The sequence below is a fragment of the Loxodonta africana genome, chromosome 18 (genome assembly GCF_030014295.1).
Source record: "Loxodonta africana isolate mLoxAfr1 chromosome 18, mLoxAfr1.hap2, whole genome shotgun sequence".
NCBI lineage: Eukaryota > Metazoa > Chordata > Mammalia > Proboscidea > Elephantidae > Loxodonta > Loxodonta africana.
Genome location: NC_087359.1, coordinates 71095027 through 71115125, shown reverse-complemented (window position 1 = coordinate 71115125; position 20099 = coordinate 71095027). Strand labels below are relative to the sequence as shown.

General features: G+C 43.7%; 1 protein-coding gene across 4 annotated transcripts in view; it reads right to left on the bottom strand.

Moving 5' to 3' along the window:
- NDEL1 (nudE neurodevelopment protein 1 like 1) overlaps nt 1–20099 on the bottom strand; it is a 57116-nt gene that overhangs the window by 16682 nt on the left and 20335 nt on the right. For 3 of the 4 annotated variants that reach the window (XM_010596604.3, XM_003416918.4, XM_023556444.2), the window contains exons 2-4: nt 3717–3814; nt 1450–1603; nt 432–580 (exon numbers count right to left, since the gene is read on the bottom strand). In XM_010596604.3, coding sequence (XP_010594906.2) covers nt 432–580; nt 1450–1603; nt 3717–3814 — 401 coding nt within the window. Of the gene's footprint in view, nt 1–431; nt 581–1449; nt 1604–3716; nt 3815–19114; nt 19240–20099 lie in introns of those variants that run through there. The other variant, XM_064271766.1, reaches the window with a different exon arrangement.

Below are 20099 nucleotides of genomic sequence, written 5' to 3'. Positions count from 1 at the left end.
AAGCAGTATTTTGAGAAAATTCATCTGTCAGTATTAAAGAGGATGAAAAAAGGAGTAAAAATTTAGAGTCAAAGACCAGCTAGGAGATGACTGCAGAATTCACGGGTAAGATGTAAGGGCCTGCAAAAAGTACATTAGTATTGAGAATATGGAGGGAGTGTTAAAGAAAAACCACTGGGACCGAAAGCTGTACGTGAAAGAAGGAGGAAAAATGGCCAAAAACTGTACAGGAAAGAAGAAGGAAAACTGGCAAGAGAAAAGCTTGGAAGGGGAAACAAGGATTCTCTCTGGGGAGGTAAGGATTTCTGGTTAGTTTCAATCAGTGAGTTACAGGTGACATGAGATACCAACAGAAAATGTTCTGGGGTTAAGATCTAGGTGACAGGTGAGTCGACTCAGCTCATCCTAAAAAAGGTGCATCATCCGTTTACCTCTTGGCTCGCTCCAGGTCATCATTGGCCTGCTCCAGTTCCCTCACATACTTATGCAACTGCTCCTTAATGGCCCGCGTCTGACTTAAATCGTCCTCCAATACTGAGACCTGCTTGTAGCTCTGTGCATACTGATGTTCTAGTTTCTCCTGAGGGCGTGAGCACAGGGAGGAAAGCGTGTCACTAACATGCAGTTTTCCTTAATGAAGCACCGAATCCAAGTTCAAGGGAAACAAACACACACAGAATTCACCCACAATCTGAGCTGACAGTCCCTATCCTTTTTACAATATTTAAAAATGAAGTGACACATCACTCTAAGTGCCTGGACTCCGAAACATTTAGATTATCAACCATTCTCTCAGAAAGAAATCTAGTAACTATCTCGTAATAGCTCTCGGAAAAGAAGTAAAATGATGAAACCTTCCCGCAAAAACCCTGAACTTGGTGGGGAACCTCCAGATTCTGAGGCTGAATCCAGGCCAGGCTAAGTACAGAGACGTCAACTCCACTCACAGTTCAAATTCCTACCCTGTCTGCCCTCCCCCACCTCTAAACTACCCCCCCACCCCCACTCCCCAGACACAGTGAAAGGGGTTAATCTATTTACTCCTGAGAATTCCTTTTTAGAAGGAAATTCTTTAATCCAAACTAAACTCCAAAACCAAACGGCTATGACCAAGTATGAAATTATTTCAGATACATGTAATTTGCAGTACTGCAGAATGAGGCAATCTACCTGTCAGAACAGGTCACCAGGCAGCTTTTGAAAATTATAAGGATGACAATATAACATTACAGCTAGAAAACCAACAGCTACGACGCATCTAAGTGAACTCCTAAACTAAACCTTTCCTTGGTTGCATGAAAGAAAATACTTTTTTATTTTCAAAGATTGATTTTAAGCCTCTTTTTCTATTTTCTTGTTGCCTGCTGCTCTGAAGCTCCACCTGAAAAAGAGATTTCTCATTTTAATAAACCCAGCACATCAGACACCAACTTCTACTGCCCTAATTACCTTTAACGCTTCCACTTCATATTTCAGTCTTTGGTTATCAGCTTGCAAGTCTCTATTTCTTTGTTCAGCCTGCACTAACTGCGCCTCCAACTCTGCTTCTAATTCTCTGCTTCCTTCCTGGAATTCAACCAGCTCATCCCGAGCTTCCTGGAAGCTAAGAGAACAAAGCAGGAGAGATGAGTTAGAGTACGAGCCACGAGGACCACCTCAAAGAGGATTATGCATTCTTCGGGCTGCATGCCGACGCTGTAACCGAAACCAAACCCCCCGCCATCTAGTTAGCTCTGACCCACAGCGACCCCACGGGACAGGGCAGAGCCGCCCCACAGGCTTTCCAAGGCTGTAAACCTTTATGGACACCGACGGCCACACCTTTCTCCCACAGAGCGGCTGGCAGGTTCAAGCCGCTGACCTTTCAGTTAGGAGCCTAGCGCTGGACACTGCACCACCAAGGCTCCTTAATGCTACTACAGAATCTACTAGACAATAAAGACAAGCTGGTTTGCATTTCTTACTTTATATATTCTAGGTGCAATGAAAATTAGTTGTAAGCCTCAAAAAGGACTCACAAATCAGCAACTACAGTATTTATGAAAATTAAGTCCACATATGAGTCGATATCATTAACTTTTTACTCCACAGAATTAAGTGGGGTCCGTGATCTGTAGATGGGGACGGTGGGGGGACGCACCTGTATTTTCACTACAGTAACTGAAATTTAGCTTGTACTGGGTTTCAATTGTGTTCAACAGAAATCAGACATCTCACATCACGATAGAGTGGCTGTAGCTATCGCTAAACATCATTTGGTCTCATCACTATCTCAAATTTACAGTAGTTATTACACTGACCCCTAGATCTTTTTATTTAATGCATTAATAAAGAAGTACACTATTACGATACCAAAAATTAGCTTAATATTTAGATAACTATTTTTCAATATAGTTGGTTTCCTTTGTAATTCTACTATTTAATTTTATGCACTAAAAAACATTATTCTGAGAAGGGGTCCCTGGGCTTCACAAGTTTACTAAGGTAAAAACAGCACAAAAGGTTAAGAACCCTTCCCTTAGACACACACCTTCTGTCACCGATTGAACTGTGTCCCCCCAAAATATGGGTCGACTTGTTTAGGCCATGATTCCCAGTATTGTGTGGTTGTCCTCCATTTTGTGATTTTCCTATATGTTATAAATCATAGTCTCTGTTAAAGAGGATTAGGGTCGGCTGTAACACCCTATCCAGGTCACATCCCTGAACCAATGTAAAGGGAGTTTCCCTGAAGTGGCCTGCACCACCTTTTATCTTACAAGAGATAAAAGGAAAGGGAAGCAAGCAGAGTTGAGGACCTCATACCACCAAGAAAGCAGTGCCAGGAGCGGAGCACATCCTTTTGACCCGGGGCTCCTGCGTGGAGAAGCTCCTAGTCCAGGGGAAGATTGATAACAAGGATCTTCCTCCAGAGCCAAGAGAAAAAGCTTTCCCCTGGAGCTGACTCCCTGACTTTGGACTTCCAGCCTACTAGACTGTGAAAGAATAAATTTCTCTTTGTTAAAGCTATCCATTCGTGGTATTTCTGTTATAGCAGCACTAGATGACTAAGACACCTTCTATATCCACCAGCACAAGATAGTAACTGGCCAGTGATAACCATGAAATAGCAACAAAAGGTTGGGTAAGGCTGAGTAAACTCTGTTAACTAAAGTAGGAAAATACACAAATATTTTAGAAAGATTCCATTAAAAAAAAATTAAGTCAAGTTTTGGTGCTTAAAAGGTTACTGCCCAAAAGTGTTCCCAACTCAGTAAAATAATTGAAATTTCCTAACTTGCTGCATACCCTTGAAGCTCTTCTTCTTCCCACAAAGCTTTGCTGGCTGCAGACACTGATGACACTGGCCTGAAGAGAACTAGTCTGTCAACTGGAGACCCAAAGAGCTTATCAGAATCTCCCAATGGCCAAAACGATGACGCAGAGTCAGTGCACGCACAGCAGGCCAAAGATGGCCAAGACCAGCAATAAGCATAAAAGGCAGTAAACTACCAGAGGATACCACAGATGACACTAAACTGTCTTCCTGTAATGTCAATAATACAAAGATTTATAGCATTTTTATAACATTTAAATACAAGCAAGTAATGTTATGATTATTTCTAGAATCCTGACTCCTAAATTTACCTTTATGTTTAAAAAAAAAAAAAAAGCACAGCTAAATATGATGTATTCCAAATGTCCCCCTCTGTGTGTACTGTGCTTGTCCACATTACCTTTGTTTATACTTCAAGGAAAGTTCCTTCCAATAAGCAGTTTCCTCCTTTAAACTTGAAAAATCTGGTATATCTTCACCATCCATGATCAAGAAAGCCTGTAAAATATTCAAGAAAAGCTATTATAAATTAAACAGAGAACACCGCCATCTAAGTATAAAACCTGAGACAAACTAAATCAGCAGCATTTTGGAGAAAGTTAAACATAAAAGCTCCTGTAAGTGGTTAACTAATATTATTCAGGCGAATAAATCACTTCACCGCCCCGCTGAGACCACCAGTCCTGGGGATGAGGCCACAACAGGAGATGAGGTCAACAACATCTCCTACAGCACTTCTGGCTGGGGCTGTGGGTGAAACGGACCCACAGGGCCGCCGTGCACCCAGGGCTCCAGCAGCTTGGCTTCGGTCCTGTGGCCTGCTGAGAATCAGCTGACAGAAACAAGCATACCCCAAAGCAGCCGCTACCACACGCCCTCTCTGCTGTGCCACTGCTTCAAAACACCTGCCTGGAACGTTTTATGCCAGGTGACCCTACTAGAGATCAGGCGCCCCGTCCCCAGTAATTCACCTCAGTGAAACCTGTGAGAGCCAAAACTGGACAGGGCTGCCTTGTTCTTCCAGGCCTTGCAAGTTCTCTGCCTTTGACCAGGTGCAGTCTTACCCCTTTCCTAGTGAAAATATTTGAGATTTCCTTCTCTGACAGGTTTCTGCCTTACACAGGTTCTGTCTTTCGCAGGTTTATGATATTATTATGTTTCTAAAAACCTCCTGTTCATGATCTTTTAAGTCCAAAGCTTCCTCCACTAATCCCCAGCCTCAATGTCCTTAGTTTGTCTCCCAAGGCTTGGGGTGGGTGTGTGTGTGTGTGTGCGCGTGCGTGCGTGTGTGTGTGTGTGTTTAACATTTAGACTGGCTACCTAAAACTCCCAACTGATTGTCAGGCCAGGTGGAATACCAAAGACTGAGCTCTCTCTAGATTCATGCCTAGTGTTGCAGTCTTACCTCCTACAACTCCTCCCCGCAGACATCCCACATTATATTTCCACAATACTGTTGAAAATTGCCTTAGGACACCATGCTATTTCAGGTCTGAATGCTTTTCCCAGTGTTTTCTCTACCTGGGATGGCTCACTCTTCCTTGGGTATTTGGAACCTAGATGTCATCTGTTCCTTTCCCGCCTCACCCAGATAGCATTAAGTTCCCTGCCCTCTTGGCTACCTCTATAACCCACGTATACTTTTATTAATATACTCACCATGCAGTAGTGCATTTCCTTACACCCCTGTATTCCTTATTAGCCTGTGTACTATTCTTATTTATTTCTATTCTAGCACAATGCCTGCTACACAGCAGAAACTCAATAACATTTACTGAATTAAAGCAAAATTTAGTCATCCTAATCCATACTGGGTAGCAAGAACTCAAGACCACAAGAGAAAAAGAATTTTTAGTAAAGGATATGACAAATATAATTTTGCAACAACACCAACAACAACCAAAAAAATGTGCATATGGTTACCGTGATAGTTAAGGTTGTATATCAACTTGGCTGGGCCCGGAGACTCAGTGGTTTGGAAGTTATGATCAAGTATGGCAGTTACGTAACGATGTAATCACGTCCATAACAAGATCTGATATAATGTAATCATGTCCTGTGACGAGATCTGATATAATGTAATCACATCCTGTGACGAGATCCGGTATAATGTAATCACATCCACAATGAGATCTGATATAACGTAATGTCCTCCATGATGAGATCTGCTATGAGCAGCCCATCAGGTGAAAGGGTGATTTCTTGAGGGTATGGCCTACATCGAATGTATGTGGACTTTCTGGCAAAGCTCACTGGCTTTTGCTCTGCTCTGGATCCTGCATCCAGCCCATCATTATCTAAACTCCAGTTCTTGGGACTTGAGCCAGCAGCCTGCCATCTGACCCGCCAATCTGAGCTCCATCAGCCCCTGGAGCTACGTGGGTCAAGAGAAGCCTACAGCCCGATGCCTGACCCACAGACTTGGAACTTTCCAGTCTCGACAACTCCATGAGCCATTTTCTTGGTAAGTCTCTCCACCACTACCCCACCCTCCCCTCCTCTTTCTCTCTCTCTCTGTCTCTCTCTCTCTCCATATATATATATGTATGTATGTTTGTATGTATGTGGGGAAACCCTGGTGGCGTAGTGGTTACCAAAGGGACAGCAGTTCAAATCCACCAGGCGCTCCTTAGAAACTCTATGGGGCAGTTCTACTCCATCCTATAGGGTCACTATGAGTCGGAATCGACTCAATAGCAGTGGTGGGGTTTTATGTATGTATGTACACTTTACTGATTTTGCTTCTCTAGAGAACCCAGCCTAAGACATTTGGTACCAAGAGTGGTTTTAAAGAAACAGAATTGTAAGGATGAGTTTTCTAAATTGGTTCTCAAGTCTGGTTAGTCTTAAAGATGTCGATGACGCTGCTTCTGGTAGTAAAGAGGTCACTGCTAATCCACTGCGTGAGGTAGCAATAGAAATACACAAAATATCTCCAAAAACAGATCAAGTATTGATGAGAGGCGAGGCTCTGGGTCACCACATCTTTGATACTTTTCTACAACTTTGTCAGAATAAGAAGCATAAGAAAGCTGGTTAGTTGGTCCTGCTTTCGGTAGACAAAGTGGTAAAAGAAACAGATGAGCTCAGGGGTTCAGAGTCAAAGCTCAGACACCACATAAATGACCTCAAAGTTGCCATTTGTGCCCTGAAACAAAGCCTTATTTCTTGTAGTAACAGAGGATATTCCCGAGCATAAATCCAGCGTCTTATTTTAAGAGTGGCTGAATTACAATGCCAGTTGAATCCCCAACCTCGAGCGTGTCTTACATTAAGGTGAGGGCACTGACTGGGAAGAAATGGGATTCTGAAACTTGGGATGGAGACATATGGGCAGATAGATAATCAAGAAGCTGGGGACACAGGGCCCCTAAACTCTGTTGAATCACTCCCGCCAATAAAGCCATTAGCCAGCCCCTCCGCCCCCATTTGATGAGGTTAACCCAGCTGCATCTTAGGAGCCCTTTCTGAGATATCACCTGAGCCGATGCCTCACAAGACATTGCAGAGCATTCTCAAAACATACCCTCACCACCCATTTTTGCTTCTAGACCTATAACTAACCAGACTTAAGTCCCAAGGAGCCCCAAAAGCTGAGGCACAAAGGGTGACCCAGGAGAAGGTATGCTATGCTCCAAAAGAACGGTTTGAATTTTCCAGTACATACAAACAGAAACCTAGGGACGACGTGTGGGAATGGCTATTAAGGGTATGGGATAATGGTACAGGAACACAAAGTTGCATCAGTCTGAGCTTATTGATACGGGCCCACCAAGCACAGATTCTTCATTCAGTGTTTCAGCTCGAGAGGTTAGAAAAGGGCGTAACTGTTTATTTGGATGGGTCAATGAAGCATGAGCCACGTGGTGGCCTACACTAAATCAAATGGAAGTACGAGACCTGCTTTGGTATACTGTAGAGGAAGGCCTCCAAAGGCTTAGGGAAACTGGCATGTTAGAGTGGAATTTGTCATGTTAGGCCCACAGACCCATACGTGGAGTGCCTAGAGGACACACCTTTTACCACAACCAAAAACCAAAATCAAACCCACTGTCATCAAGTCCATCGAGACTCACAGGAACCCTAAAGGACAGATTAGAACTGCCCCATAGAGTTTCCAAGGAGCGCATGGTGGATTTGAACTGCCAATCTTTTAATTAGCAGCCATAGCTCTTAACCACTACACCACCAGGCTTCCTTTACCACAACAGTAAGGAACAAATTTGTGAAGGGAGACTCAGCGTCCTTTAAGACCGCTGTGATAGCTATTTTCTGTAAGTCAGATCTCATCATGGAGGTGATTACTTCATTACATAGCTGCCAAACTACATCATAACTGCCAAACCACTGAGAATCATGACCCAGCCAAGTTGACACACAGCCTTAACCATCACACCTAGTAAGGAAGAAGTGTCAATAACTCTTGACTTATTGGTAAAACATTTGTGTGCTAGAGGGTGGGAAATTAATCTGACAAAAATTCAGGCACCTTCCACCTCAGTGAAGTTTCTAGGGGTTCAGTGGCATGGGCATGTCAAAATATTCCTTCTAAAGTGAAGGATAAGTTATTTTATCTGGCCCCTCCCACAACTAAAAAGGAAGCACAACACCTGGTAGGCCTCTTTGGATTTTGGAGGTAACATATCTCTCCGCTGAGTGCGCTACTCCAGCCTACCTATATCAAGTGATCCGAAAGCTGTTAGTTTTGAATGGGGCCCAATACAAGAGAAGGCTCTGCCATATGTTCAGGCTGCCATGCAAGCCACTCTACCACTTGGGCCATATGATCTAGCTGATCCAATGGTGCTTGAAGTGTCAGTGGCAGATAGAGATATTGTTTGGAGTCTCTGGCAGGCCCCTATTGGTGAATCACAGCACAGACCCTCAGGATTTTGGAGCAAAGCCCTGCCATCCTCTGCAGATAACTTCTCTCCTTTTAAGAAACAGCTTTTGGCTTGTTACTGGGCCTTAGTAGAGAATGAATGCTTAACCATGGAACACCAAGTCACCATGCAGCCTGAGGTGCCCACCATGAACTGGGTGTTGTCTGACCCACAGAGCCATACAATTGGACATACACAGCAGCACTCAGTCATTAAATGGAAGTGGTATATACAAGATTAGGACCAAGAAGGACCTAAAGGCACAAGTAAGTTGCATGAGAAGGTAGCCCAAACGCCCACGGTCTCCACTCCTGTCACGTTACTTTCCATCTCCCAGTCTGCAACTATGGCCTCATGGGGAGTTCCTTATGGTCAGTTGACTGAGGAAGAGAAAACTTGTGCCTGGGTTTACAGGTGGTTTGTGCGACATGAAGACACCACTCAAAAGTGAACAGCGGCAGCACTACAGCCCCTTTCTGGGACTTCTCTGAAGGACAGTGACGGGAAATCCTCCCAGTGAGCAAAACTTTGAGCAATGCACCTGTTTGTTCACCTTGTTTGGAAGGAGAAATGGTTAAATGTGCGATTATATACTGACACATGGGCTGTGGCCAATGGTTTGGCTGGGTGGTCAGGGCTTGGAAGCAACATGATTAGATAACTGGAGACAAGGAGGAAGAAATATGTGGATGGACCTCTCTGAATGGGCAAAAGAAGTGGAGATATTTGTGTCTCATGTGAATACTCAGAACAGGGTGATCTTGGCAGAGGAGGATTTTAACAATCAAGTGGATAAGATGATGCATTCTGTGGGAACCAGTCCTCTTTCCCCAGGCACTCCCATCACTGCCCAAGAGGCTCATGAACACAGTGGCCATGGTGGCAGGGATGGGGGTTACGCATGGGCTCATCAACATGGACTTCCACTCACCAAGGCCAACTTGGCTACAGCCACTGCTGAGTGCCCAATCTGCCAGTAGCAGAGATCAACACTGAGTTCCCAATATGGCACCATTCCTCGAGGTTATCAACCAGCAACCTGGTGGCAGGTTGATTACACTGGACTGCTTCCATTACGGAAAGGGTAGCGTTTTGTTCTTACTGGAATAGACACTTACTCTGGATATGGATTTGCCTTCCCTGCATGCAAAACTTCTACCAAAACTACTACCCATGGACTTACAGAATGCCTTATCCACCATCATGGTATCCCGCACAGCACTGCCTAGGATCAAGGGACTCACTTCACAGCAAATGAAGTGTGGCAGTGGGCCCATGCTCATGGAATTCACTGGTATCACCACGTTTCCCATCATCCTGAGGCAGCTGGTTTGACAGAACGATGGAATGGCCTTCTAAAGACATAATTACAGCACCAACTAGGTGCCAATACCTCGCAGGGTTGGGGCAAAGTTCTCTAGTAGGCTGCATATGCTCTAAACCAGCATCCAATATATGGTGCTGTTTCTCCCATAGCCAGGATTCATGGGTCCAAGAATCAAGGGGTGGAAATGAAAGTGGTACGATTCACTATTACCCCTATGGACCCACTCACAAAAATTTTTGCTTCCTATCCCCACGACCCTATGCTCTGTGGATCCAGAGGTCTTAGTTCCAAAGGGAGGAATGCTCCCACCTGAGACTTATCACTGATTCCATTAAACTGGAAGTTAAGAATGCTACCTAGCCACTCTGGGTTCTTTATGCCTCTGTATCAACAGGCAAAGAAGGAAGTTACCATATTGGCTGGTGTGATTGATCATGATTACCAAGGGGAAATCAGATTAATATTACATAATGGAGGTAACAGAAGAGTAAGTCTGGAATGCAGGAAGTGCCTTAGGGTGTCTCTTAGTACTACCATGTCCTATGATTAAAGCCACTGGAAAACTACAGCAACCCAATTTTGACATGACTACTAATGGCCCAGACCCTTCAGGAATGAAGGTTTGGGTCACCCCACCAGGCAAAGACCCATGACCAGCTGAGGTGCTTGCTAAGGGTAGAGGGAATACAGAAGGGGTGGTAGAAGAAGGTAGTTCTAAATACCTGCTACGACTACATGACCAGTTGCAGAAACAAGAACTATAATTCTTATAAGCAATTCTTCCTTTTATAGTGTACATCAAATATATTTCTTTAGTGGGTTTAAACAGGGCTAGTGCATTTTTGGTTGTACGTGCATTAGTTGTTATTATGTTAGGCACAAGTATGACTTTATAATTTTATTTAGAGATTACATACGGTTTAAGGAGATATGTACAGGTGCCAAGCTGATAAGGGTGGACTGTGATGGTTAAGGTTGTGTGTCAACTTGGCTGGGCCATGATTCTCAGTGGTTGGGCAATTATGATGTAGTTTGGCAGTTATGTAATGACGTAATCACCTCCATGATGAGATCTGATATAAGGCAATCTCCTCCAACGAGTTGAAAGGGAGTTTCCTCGGGGGTATGGCCTGCATCTAATACATACGGACTTTCTGGCAAAGCTCGCTGGCTTTGGCTCTTCTCTTGATCCTGCATTCAGCTTGTCATCACCTAAACTCCAGTTCTTGGGACTTGAACCATTAGCCTGCCATCTTACCTACCAATCTTGGATCTGTCAGCCTCCACAGCCTCTGAGCCAGCAGCCTGCCATCTGACCTGCTGATCTTGGGTTCGTCAGCCCCTGCAGATACGTGAATCAGGAGAAGCCTCCGGCCTGACGCCTGATTCATGGACTTTCCAGCCTCTACAACCACTTGAGCCATTTCCTTGATACAAATCTCTTTCTCTCTCTATATATACATATACATATATATACACAAAACGCTTCATTAATTTTGCTTCTCTAGAGAACCCAGCCTAAGACAGTTACATAAGTACATAAATATGCATATATGTGTATGGCTACGTATATGTGTGTACATATGTGGGCATATAGAGGTGTACCTCCATGTATGTGTATATACATGTATGTGTATGCAAACATATTCATATAGGTAATAAGCCACATCAGGGGCTCAGTTACAAATACTTCTTAGACATAACCAAACACCTCAAAGGATTAGTTTTCTGGGTTTGAAGGCTTAGGACCATAGTCTCATGAGACAACTTAGTCAACTGGCATAATATAATTCAATGGCATGATATAATTCACTGGCATGATATAATTCACATCCTAGTTTGATGAGTATTGTTGGGGGTCTTAAAAGCTTGCGAGCGGCCCTCTATGATACAACTATTGGTCTCTATTCATCCGGAGCAAAAGAGAAAGAAGGAAACCAAAGACTCAGGGAAGAAACTAGTCTACAGGACTAACAGACAACAGAAACCGCGGTCTTATCTATCCTGAGACCAGAAGAACTAGATGGTGCCTGGTTACCACTACTGACTGCTCTGATTAGGGCCACAACAGATGGATCCTGACAGAACTGGAGAAAAATGCAGAACAGAACTCAAATTCTTAAAAAGTCCAGGCTTACTGAACTGAGACTAAAAGACTCCCCAAGACTATTGACCTGAGATACTCTTTAAACTTTGAACCAAAACTATCCCAAGGTCACCCTTCAGCTAAGTAGCAGATTGGCTCATAAAATACACCACCTATGAGTACTGTGCTCCTTTAAAGAATTATCTATATGAGACCAAATGGTCAACTATTACTCTAAACCAAAGGTGTCAAGTTAAGGAAAACTAGATTACTGGAAACAGAACAACCAGAACAGAATTAAGGAGAATGTTGACATACTGTGAAAAATGTACCCAATGTCACTGAACAATCTGTACAGAAATTGCTAAACAGGACCCTAATTTGCTATGTAAACATTCACCGAAAACACAATAAAATATTATTTGAAAAATAAAAAGAACTCAAGACCAGATTTAGATAAAGAGAAGTTGGAGTTCACCTAGCACAATCACAGGAGTTTAGCAAAAACTCAGAGACAACAACAAATACAGAACTCCAATTTCAGACTGGGTATGCCAAAGAGGAGTAAGAGTGGTTTCTAATTGAATAAAATTAAAACGGAACCTTATATACTTAGTTTAATTTCTCCAACGCTTACTGCAAATTTTCTTTTTTAGTCAAGTGTTTTCTGGCCGTACTATCTATTACTACCTTGGCATCTGCCAGTCAATCTCCCAGTTGCCTTAATTTATAAATCACCTTGAAAGTTCTTTGAAAGAGATGGTATCTTGACATACTTTACATCCCTTCGTGGTACCAGGCATAATGCCCTGCTCAGAGAAAGCCCTTAAAGCTTGCAAACGTTTATTGAGAACCTACTATGTGTCAGATATTGTTAAGCACTGGAATAAATATTTATTGACCAAATGTGCCCTCCTCCTCTAATCCGATTCCCCCTAATTAGCACACTTTTGCCTGCTGTCATTATCCTGCTCTTGGAGACACCTGGATGACATGGTCGCACATCAAAACACAGAGCAGCCAGGACTGGAAATCCTACTGGCCTGGGCTCTAGGGTTCCAGTTCGGCCACTAAATCACTTAAGCAAACTGCTTAATCTCTTAGGGCCTCGGTTTTTTAACCTAATGAAGGTTTGGACTATATTAGACGATTTACAATATTTCTTCAAGTATGTGTATGATTACTAAATAATACTAATTTATAAAATCCTCTCCTATCCCTCCATCAAAGTTCCCAATTCCTACCCACTTTCCCAGACGAAGGGATAACCTGATTTGTAATTGTGTGAACAAGGATGAACCTACTCCAGCAGCAAGAGCTACCGGGATTTTAAAAGAAGATCCAAAACAGCTAAAGGCATTACCATATGGTATCAACAACTTCTCACAGAGTTATTGCCTGAGTCCCTGAGGGGAGGGATATATGAACCCAGGTGAAGGCAGAATGACAGGACAGATGAGAGAAGCATTTGGGGACGAGGCAACAACTGAACGCTCTAGATAAGGCCTTTCCCAAAAATGTCCCCCAAAATTTTGTAATTACATTTGAAATGTATACATCTAGTTCTACAGATTAAATGCCCAAAGGCACTGGTCCTTCAATTCTGAATACACGTTACTATCTGAGCACTGGCAACTACGTACCAGCGTGTGCAGCTCAACTATTCAGTGTTTCTGATACACAATCCAGTAAATTACGGTTTTGCAAAATGTTTTTGGGGCCAAGAGTAACATAAAAAGCAAAGCAAAGTTTTGCTGCTACTTATTCTACCTTAAATAAGAAATATTTGAAGAGGAATGAGAGGTTAAGTCTTTCCAGATAGTTCCGTGAGGACAAGATCTGCATCTTATTTATAAACCCCTCTGTATCTGCAGAAACACAGAACACAGAAGTTCAACAAGTATTTGCTGAACTGATGTATAATCTTTTTTTCATTATTCCCTATTTACTTTCAAATGACCACTTTTATTTTATATCTGAATTTCTATTTCAGGAATGTGCGTGGTTTGACTTCTGTCTCACAATGCACTACCATACATTAAACCAGGATTACAGAACCTATCGTTCTCAGTTGTGCACAATTGTCACTTTGATGTATGCCCAGCCACGTTCTCCGTCATTTATATAACTCAGTAGAGACTCCACATCAAAAAACAGGGAGCTGATGGGACTTATTGGGCGGAGCCTTGGAGATACCACTGCACATTAAAACTAAAAACCCAAACCCGTTGCTATAGAGTCAATTCCAACTTGTAACAACCCTACAGGACAGAGTTAGAACTGCCCCACAGAGTTTCCAAAGAGCGCCTGGTGGATCTGAACTGCAGACCTTCAGGTTAGCAACCATAGCACACGGCACTATTAGCTGCCTAAAATAATCACCCAGTTCTTTAGTTTCAAACACGAGTGAACAACCAAGAATCACCAGACAAATGAGAATAAGAAAATCCTGGGATATATAGAACTGACAGGAAACATAATTCAGGAAGTGAGAGGATTTCTTCTCTCACACAAGAACTCAAGAGGGTTATCTCCCACACACTTCCTGAGACCGTAACAAAAGAAGGGAGAAAACAGGACAGCGTAAGATTCACGATATAGTGGCTCTACCCCAGGACAGCAATAAACAAAAGCCAGGATGAAGCCTAGTCCGTCAGGCCCAGAGAGTAAAGAGGCCAGATGGATGGCTCCAGGGAAAATGAGGAATCCCACAATACAGATGGTGTGACTTACGAACCGCATAAATATAAGGCTGTGATGAAGGCGCAATACTTCATCACGTGTCGGTAAGAATAAAGGCAATTGGAAATGCCAGGAAGTGGAAAAGTATGAGAGAGTCCTGACGCTTATATGAAACATTTGTTTAATTATTGATTTCAATTTTGTAATGTTTAATTTACTGATTTTATCATGTCTTAAGCAACTGGGATAAGTTCTATAACTTGAAGCCATGGGGAACTTCCTATTTTTGGTCCTAAATTTACCATAAGTTTCATGTGTTGCTCTCTTGTGAGGCTCCAGGATTTAGTGAACAAGTTTGTATTCTCCTTTTTACGCCTCTTCTGATCTTGTAGACTTTGATAAGAATACCTCTCAGCCTTGGTCTTCCCAAAGTGAGGACTTCCTGACTTTTTAGCCTATAATCTTTGGCAGTTACCTCAGTCCCTTAAATATTTTAGTTGTCATTCTTTGGACCTTCCCTGGAAGAATGCCTTTCTGTAGCTGAGTGACTGGTGCTGCCTCAGTATTTCGACGTTTTATTCACTGGTAGGGTAATTTTTCTAGGTCTCCGGGTGGCACAAATGGTTTGTGCTTGACTACTAACCTAAAAGTCGGTGGTTCGAGCCCACCCAGTGGAAGACAGGCTTGATGATATGCCGTAAAGTGTACAGCCAAGAAAACCCCATGGAGCAGCTCTACTCTTAACACATGGGACAGTCATGAGTCAGAATCAACAGCAATGGGTTTCGTTTCTTTTGGTTTAGGATTATTTTTCTTTGAAGTTTCTAGTACTCTTTCTGTTACTGTGCAGCATTTGATAATACTGCTGATCGGGTGGTGCGCTGACCAATGTCCTTGTGTATGTTCATAATGACTTTAAGTGCCTTTCTTCTTTCTTGGGTTGCATATCAATGTAGAGCCGATCCTTCTACAGACAGCGTTAGGGCTGTTTTTATCTATCAATGTTATTGTTCACATACCCACTTTGAAACTTTTCTGTATGGGTTTGTTATTATTGTTTCTGATCCATTTATACAGTAGCAGAGGCAGTTATTACTTTGAAGAGCAGTTAGCTACTCAGTGATCCCCATGGAACCTTCCTGTTTACACCTCTCGGGAAACATGGTCAAGTACCCGTTTGTCCCCGACTGTCGGTTCTTGAATAGGGCCATATTCTTAACACAACTACCAACTTTTCGAGTCCTCTGGTGACTCAGATTTCAAATAACCTTTGGTATGAAAGAGCCCTGGTGGTACAGTGGTTAAGAACTCAGCTGCTAACCAAAAGGCCGGCAGCTCAAATTCACCAGCTACTCCTTGGAAACCCTATAGGACAGTTCTACCCTGTCCTATAGGGTCGCTATGAGTTGAAATCCACTCAACAGCAACAGGTTTGGTATGAAGCTTCTTGAGTATTTAGTTCTAGCTCTTGTATCCTCCTTGTCAACTACTTAATTCCACATCGTACACTAGTAAAATTATTTTTATTATGTGCTTTTATTTCACATATATTATTTTCTTGCAGAATTCAGTATTTTCTTGTGAACTCGATGTTGACTACAATTGTTTTTAATCAACAAGCTACTTTTACAACTTGTTTATTGGCCTTCAAACATAATTATAACCTATACCAGAAACTTTTTACTAAAATGAGCTTCATCTTTTCCAAGACCGGAACGAACCAACTAGAAACATTTAACAGGCATAGAAGCAGCACAGCATAGTGGGTAAGTGTCCAGACCCTGGAGGCTAACTCCCTGTTTTTTAATTCCAACTCCTCTACTTTTTTAATTGGGTGAACTTGGGAAAGTTATCTGACCACTCAGTGCTCCGCCATTTCCTCACCTTTAAAATGGGGATATTAATTGAAATGGGGCTGCTCTGAAGAAAGTTAATATTTGAAAAGTACTTAGAACAGGGCTTGGCACACAGTAAACCCAACATAGCTGTTCATTAAATAATAAAAATGATAGTTCAGCAGTGAACCTTTGAAGTACGACCACAGTAAACATGCTTCAGAATTTGTAACATATAAATGATTCCTTAATCACTTCAGAAAGCCATATGCACGTTCCAATAATACCACCATTACGAAAAAATTTCTTAAACTTCTCTTTTGGGATACCAAACCAAACTGGTGGTGGAGTGGTTAAGAGCTCGGCTGCTAACCAAGATGTCAGCAGTTCAAATCCACCAGCTGCTCCCTGGAAACCCTATGGGACTGTTCTACTCTGTCCTATACAGTCGCTGTAAGTCAGAATTGGCTTGATGGCAATGGGTTTGGTTTTTTGGTTTTGGGGATAGTCTTTAAGAGCCAGATTAAGAACTAAGCAAGTTCTTACTTTATGATTACACCCCATTTTTGCTGTTTCCTAATTGGTATTATCCAGCTTTATCAAATTTTATTCATCACACTTACCCTTTTTTTACAAATGACAAAAATTTGTTACCACTACACATAGTCAAAAGAACATTTCAAGGGCTTTAAAGACAGTTTGTTCAGTTGTGCTTCAAGTAACAGTGGGAGGAGGTGTTCACTGTGTTATTTGATACTATGTAACTGGAGATGCTCAGGCTATAGAAAGTTAGCCAATATAGAAAAATACACTGCTTAAAAAAAAAAAAAAAAAAAAAATCCCTTAATGGTACACCTATAATCGTCTGAAGCAAAATAAAAAAAATGAAGGGAGATAATTATGCACCCCACCCAATCTTCCTTTACTATCATGTCTCATATGAATGGAGAGTAAGTCTCAAAAGTATGACAACTTTTATATCAAGAATTATTATACCATGTATGACTTTAAGATAAAACAGCCTGTCCAAAATGCTACATTTACAAGGAGACTACTATTTGTCTGGTGGTAAAAAAAAAAAAAAAAGATCTATTTTATATGATATTTTTTCTTGTTAATAGATACAGAATGGACTAATGAGGTTGGAGGAGCCCTGGCGGTTCAGTGGTTAAGAGCTCGGCTCCTAACCAAAAGGTCAGCAGTTCAAATCAACCCACTGCTCCTTGGAAATCCCATGCGGCAGCCCTACTCTGTCCTATAGGACTATGAGTCGGAATCGACTTGATAGCATTGGCTTTGGTTTTTTTTTTTGGTTAATGAGGTTGGAAGAGTCCTTTTGGAGCTCATTCTGGGTAATACATGTGTTTTTACCAAAATTCTTCTACTTGTCTCAAAGGTGACATTTACAGAATTTTTAACTTTTCAAAGCCGATCATAAATATGGTCTTCCTTTTGCTCCTATCAAACTTCTTTTTCTGCCATACCAAGTGCTCAGAAACTTACATCAGAAGTAATTTTAAGCTTTAGTAACCAAATTTATCTCAGCATGGCTTAAACTGAGAATAAAAATAAGTTTTGCAGATGTCATCAAGGCCAGGTCTAAGTTTTTACTCCTGTTTCTACTTATTTTAAGTGCTCCTTATCCAATTTCAATTTACTTAATTTAAAAAGTCAAAACAGAATAACAGCTTTAGGAGATTTGGCAACTTCTATCAGGATGGGGTCACCTCCCAACCAGGGCTAGCCAAAGGTTTTCTTTGTTCCCTGTGCTCTCCAATTTTAAATAATAATAATTTCAACAATAATTCAGAAGTGACCTAATGCTGCACTTTGGCCCAAATAATCCACTTCATGAATTACCAAAGCCACTACCTTGCCCCATAACTCAATTAAGAGCAACACAATTTATCAAACAAAGTAATCAACCAGCAACTTGTGAACACGCTTCAGAGTAGGATTTTTCTCCTAACTGAGTAGCAGCTCTTACCCTCGGTGAATTTATTCAAAAATATTCGAATAAATCATCTTACCAGGTTCTGGTACCAGAGCAACAACTCGACGGCAATGGGGTTGTTTTGTGGTGGTGGTGGTAGTTTTTTTAAGGTTCCGGTTATATCTCTGGCAAGTCACATATTCTGCCTTGCTTTCTAGCTGAGACGAGTATAAAAATGTCACGAAAAGAAACCGGAACTCCAGGCCTAGAGATGTAAATTCTGATCCAAGCTAAGCCACTCACCAGTTGGTTGAACCCAAGTATCAATCACTTAGCACCTCTCCACCCCAGGCTCAATGTCCCCTTCCGTCCAACGGCGGCGACAGGATCAGTCACAACCCCAATGTTAGAAAAAGAGCAAAGGTGTTCTGAAATGTGCACAGAAATGCAGTGTGGTCGTCAGCCTCACTCCCTTGGCCGAACTTACAGGGCTATCTCGTTGCTTGCCAGCAAAATCCAGGCGAGCCCAAGTAACCTGAGCCCGTTTGCTGACACCTTCCTGAACTCAAGGGCGGGGTGTCACGGGAATGGCATCGGGGCCCGACGGGGGCTCCTTCCGCTCTGGCCCCCACGGGAGACGGGAGCTCAGGGCGCAGAGCCCAAGCCGGCCCCAAACGGCCCTGCCAGCTGGAGGGATGGGGCGAGGGTGGAGCAGCAGGGCTGGGCGCGCCGCTGCCACCTCCAGCCGGCCACTCCTCGCGCCGCCAGCGCCCCGGACCAGCGGGCGTCCTCGCCGTGGGGACACATCCCCCTGGGGTGGCGCCCCTGCTGGGCCACGGCGCGGGCCGGCCGGGGACGGAGCGGTTGGCGCGGTTGGAACAGTTGCGGCTGCACCGGCCCCCGCAGACGACGAGCCAGCCCGGCCGGCGGGGGCCTCAGCCTCGGTCCCCGGCCCCGCAGGCTCCCCGGCCCCGCAGGCTCCCGGGGACAGGCCTCGGCGCCGCCGGCTCGGCCCGGCCCCCTCGGGAGCGCCCCCCGCGCGGCAGGCTCACCTCCGACGTGTCAAAAGCGCATGTCGCCGCCGCTCGACCGACGTGTCCGCTCCCCGGCCTGGCCAGGCCCGCCCAGCCGCTCCGCTCCGCTCGCCCGGCAGCTCTGAGCGGCGCTCGGCGAAGCTCGGCGCGCGGCTCCTCCCCGACACGTCAGGGGCTCCTGGGCGTCCGAGGCCATTCTGTGACGCAGGGGGCGGGGTTCGGCGCATGCGCGAGCGCGGGGCGGGCGGGGGCAGGAATGGCGTCACGGGGGCGGGCCCGAGCCCGGCGCGCTTACGTCACGCTGGCGGCATGCTTTTGCGCAAGCGCCGCCGACCCCGCGACGCACGGAGGCGCAGCTTTCGGGGAAGCCCAGAGACCTTCTCTGTGGCTGACGAGTTTAGGGTCGGGGTGGCCGTTTCCTGTTTCCCTGGTGTCAGCCACCAGAACCCTTCATGTCCACATTTCGGTGTTACCGCTTATGAAATGACTCTCCACTCATACGTCACCTCCGAGACCACGCCTGACCACCCAATAGCCAATAGAATAATTGGGGTAGTCTGCTACCCCCTCACTCTCTGTCACAAAGTCCTGTTGTTGTTTTTACAGCACTTTCACTAGCTAAAAGTTTGTATTTGTTCTCGTTTTCCTCAAAGAGAGTTCAAGTTTGATAAAAACTGAATCCTATGTCTTGCTAATCCCAACAGATAGCTTGGTCCCAGACACAATATAGGCTCTCAAATATTGCTGAAGGAATAAATGGACTGGTTGGGACGGGTCACCAGGGGGATGTTCATTTATTGTATATTTCATATATCTAAGCATGTTTATTTATATAAATGTACGTAGCCATCCTCCTGGGGCCACCAACAAAATACATGTATAAGCCGAATAAGAGAAGAGGGCTAGAGGGGTACTAGCCAGTAAGCTAGGCATAAAATTTGAAGGAAGGGAGCTGTTAAAGGAACTTTTTTTTAGGAGCTTTTGCTGTGTCATGTACAATGTA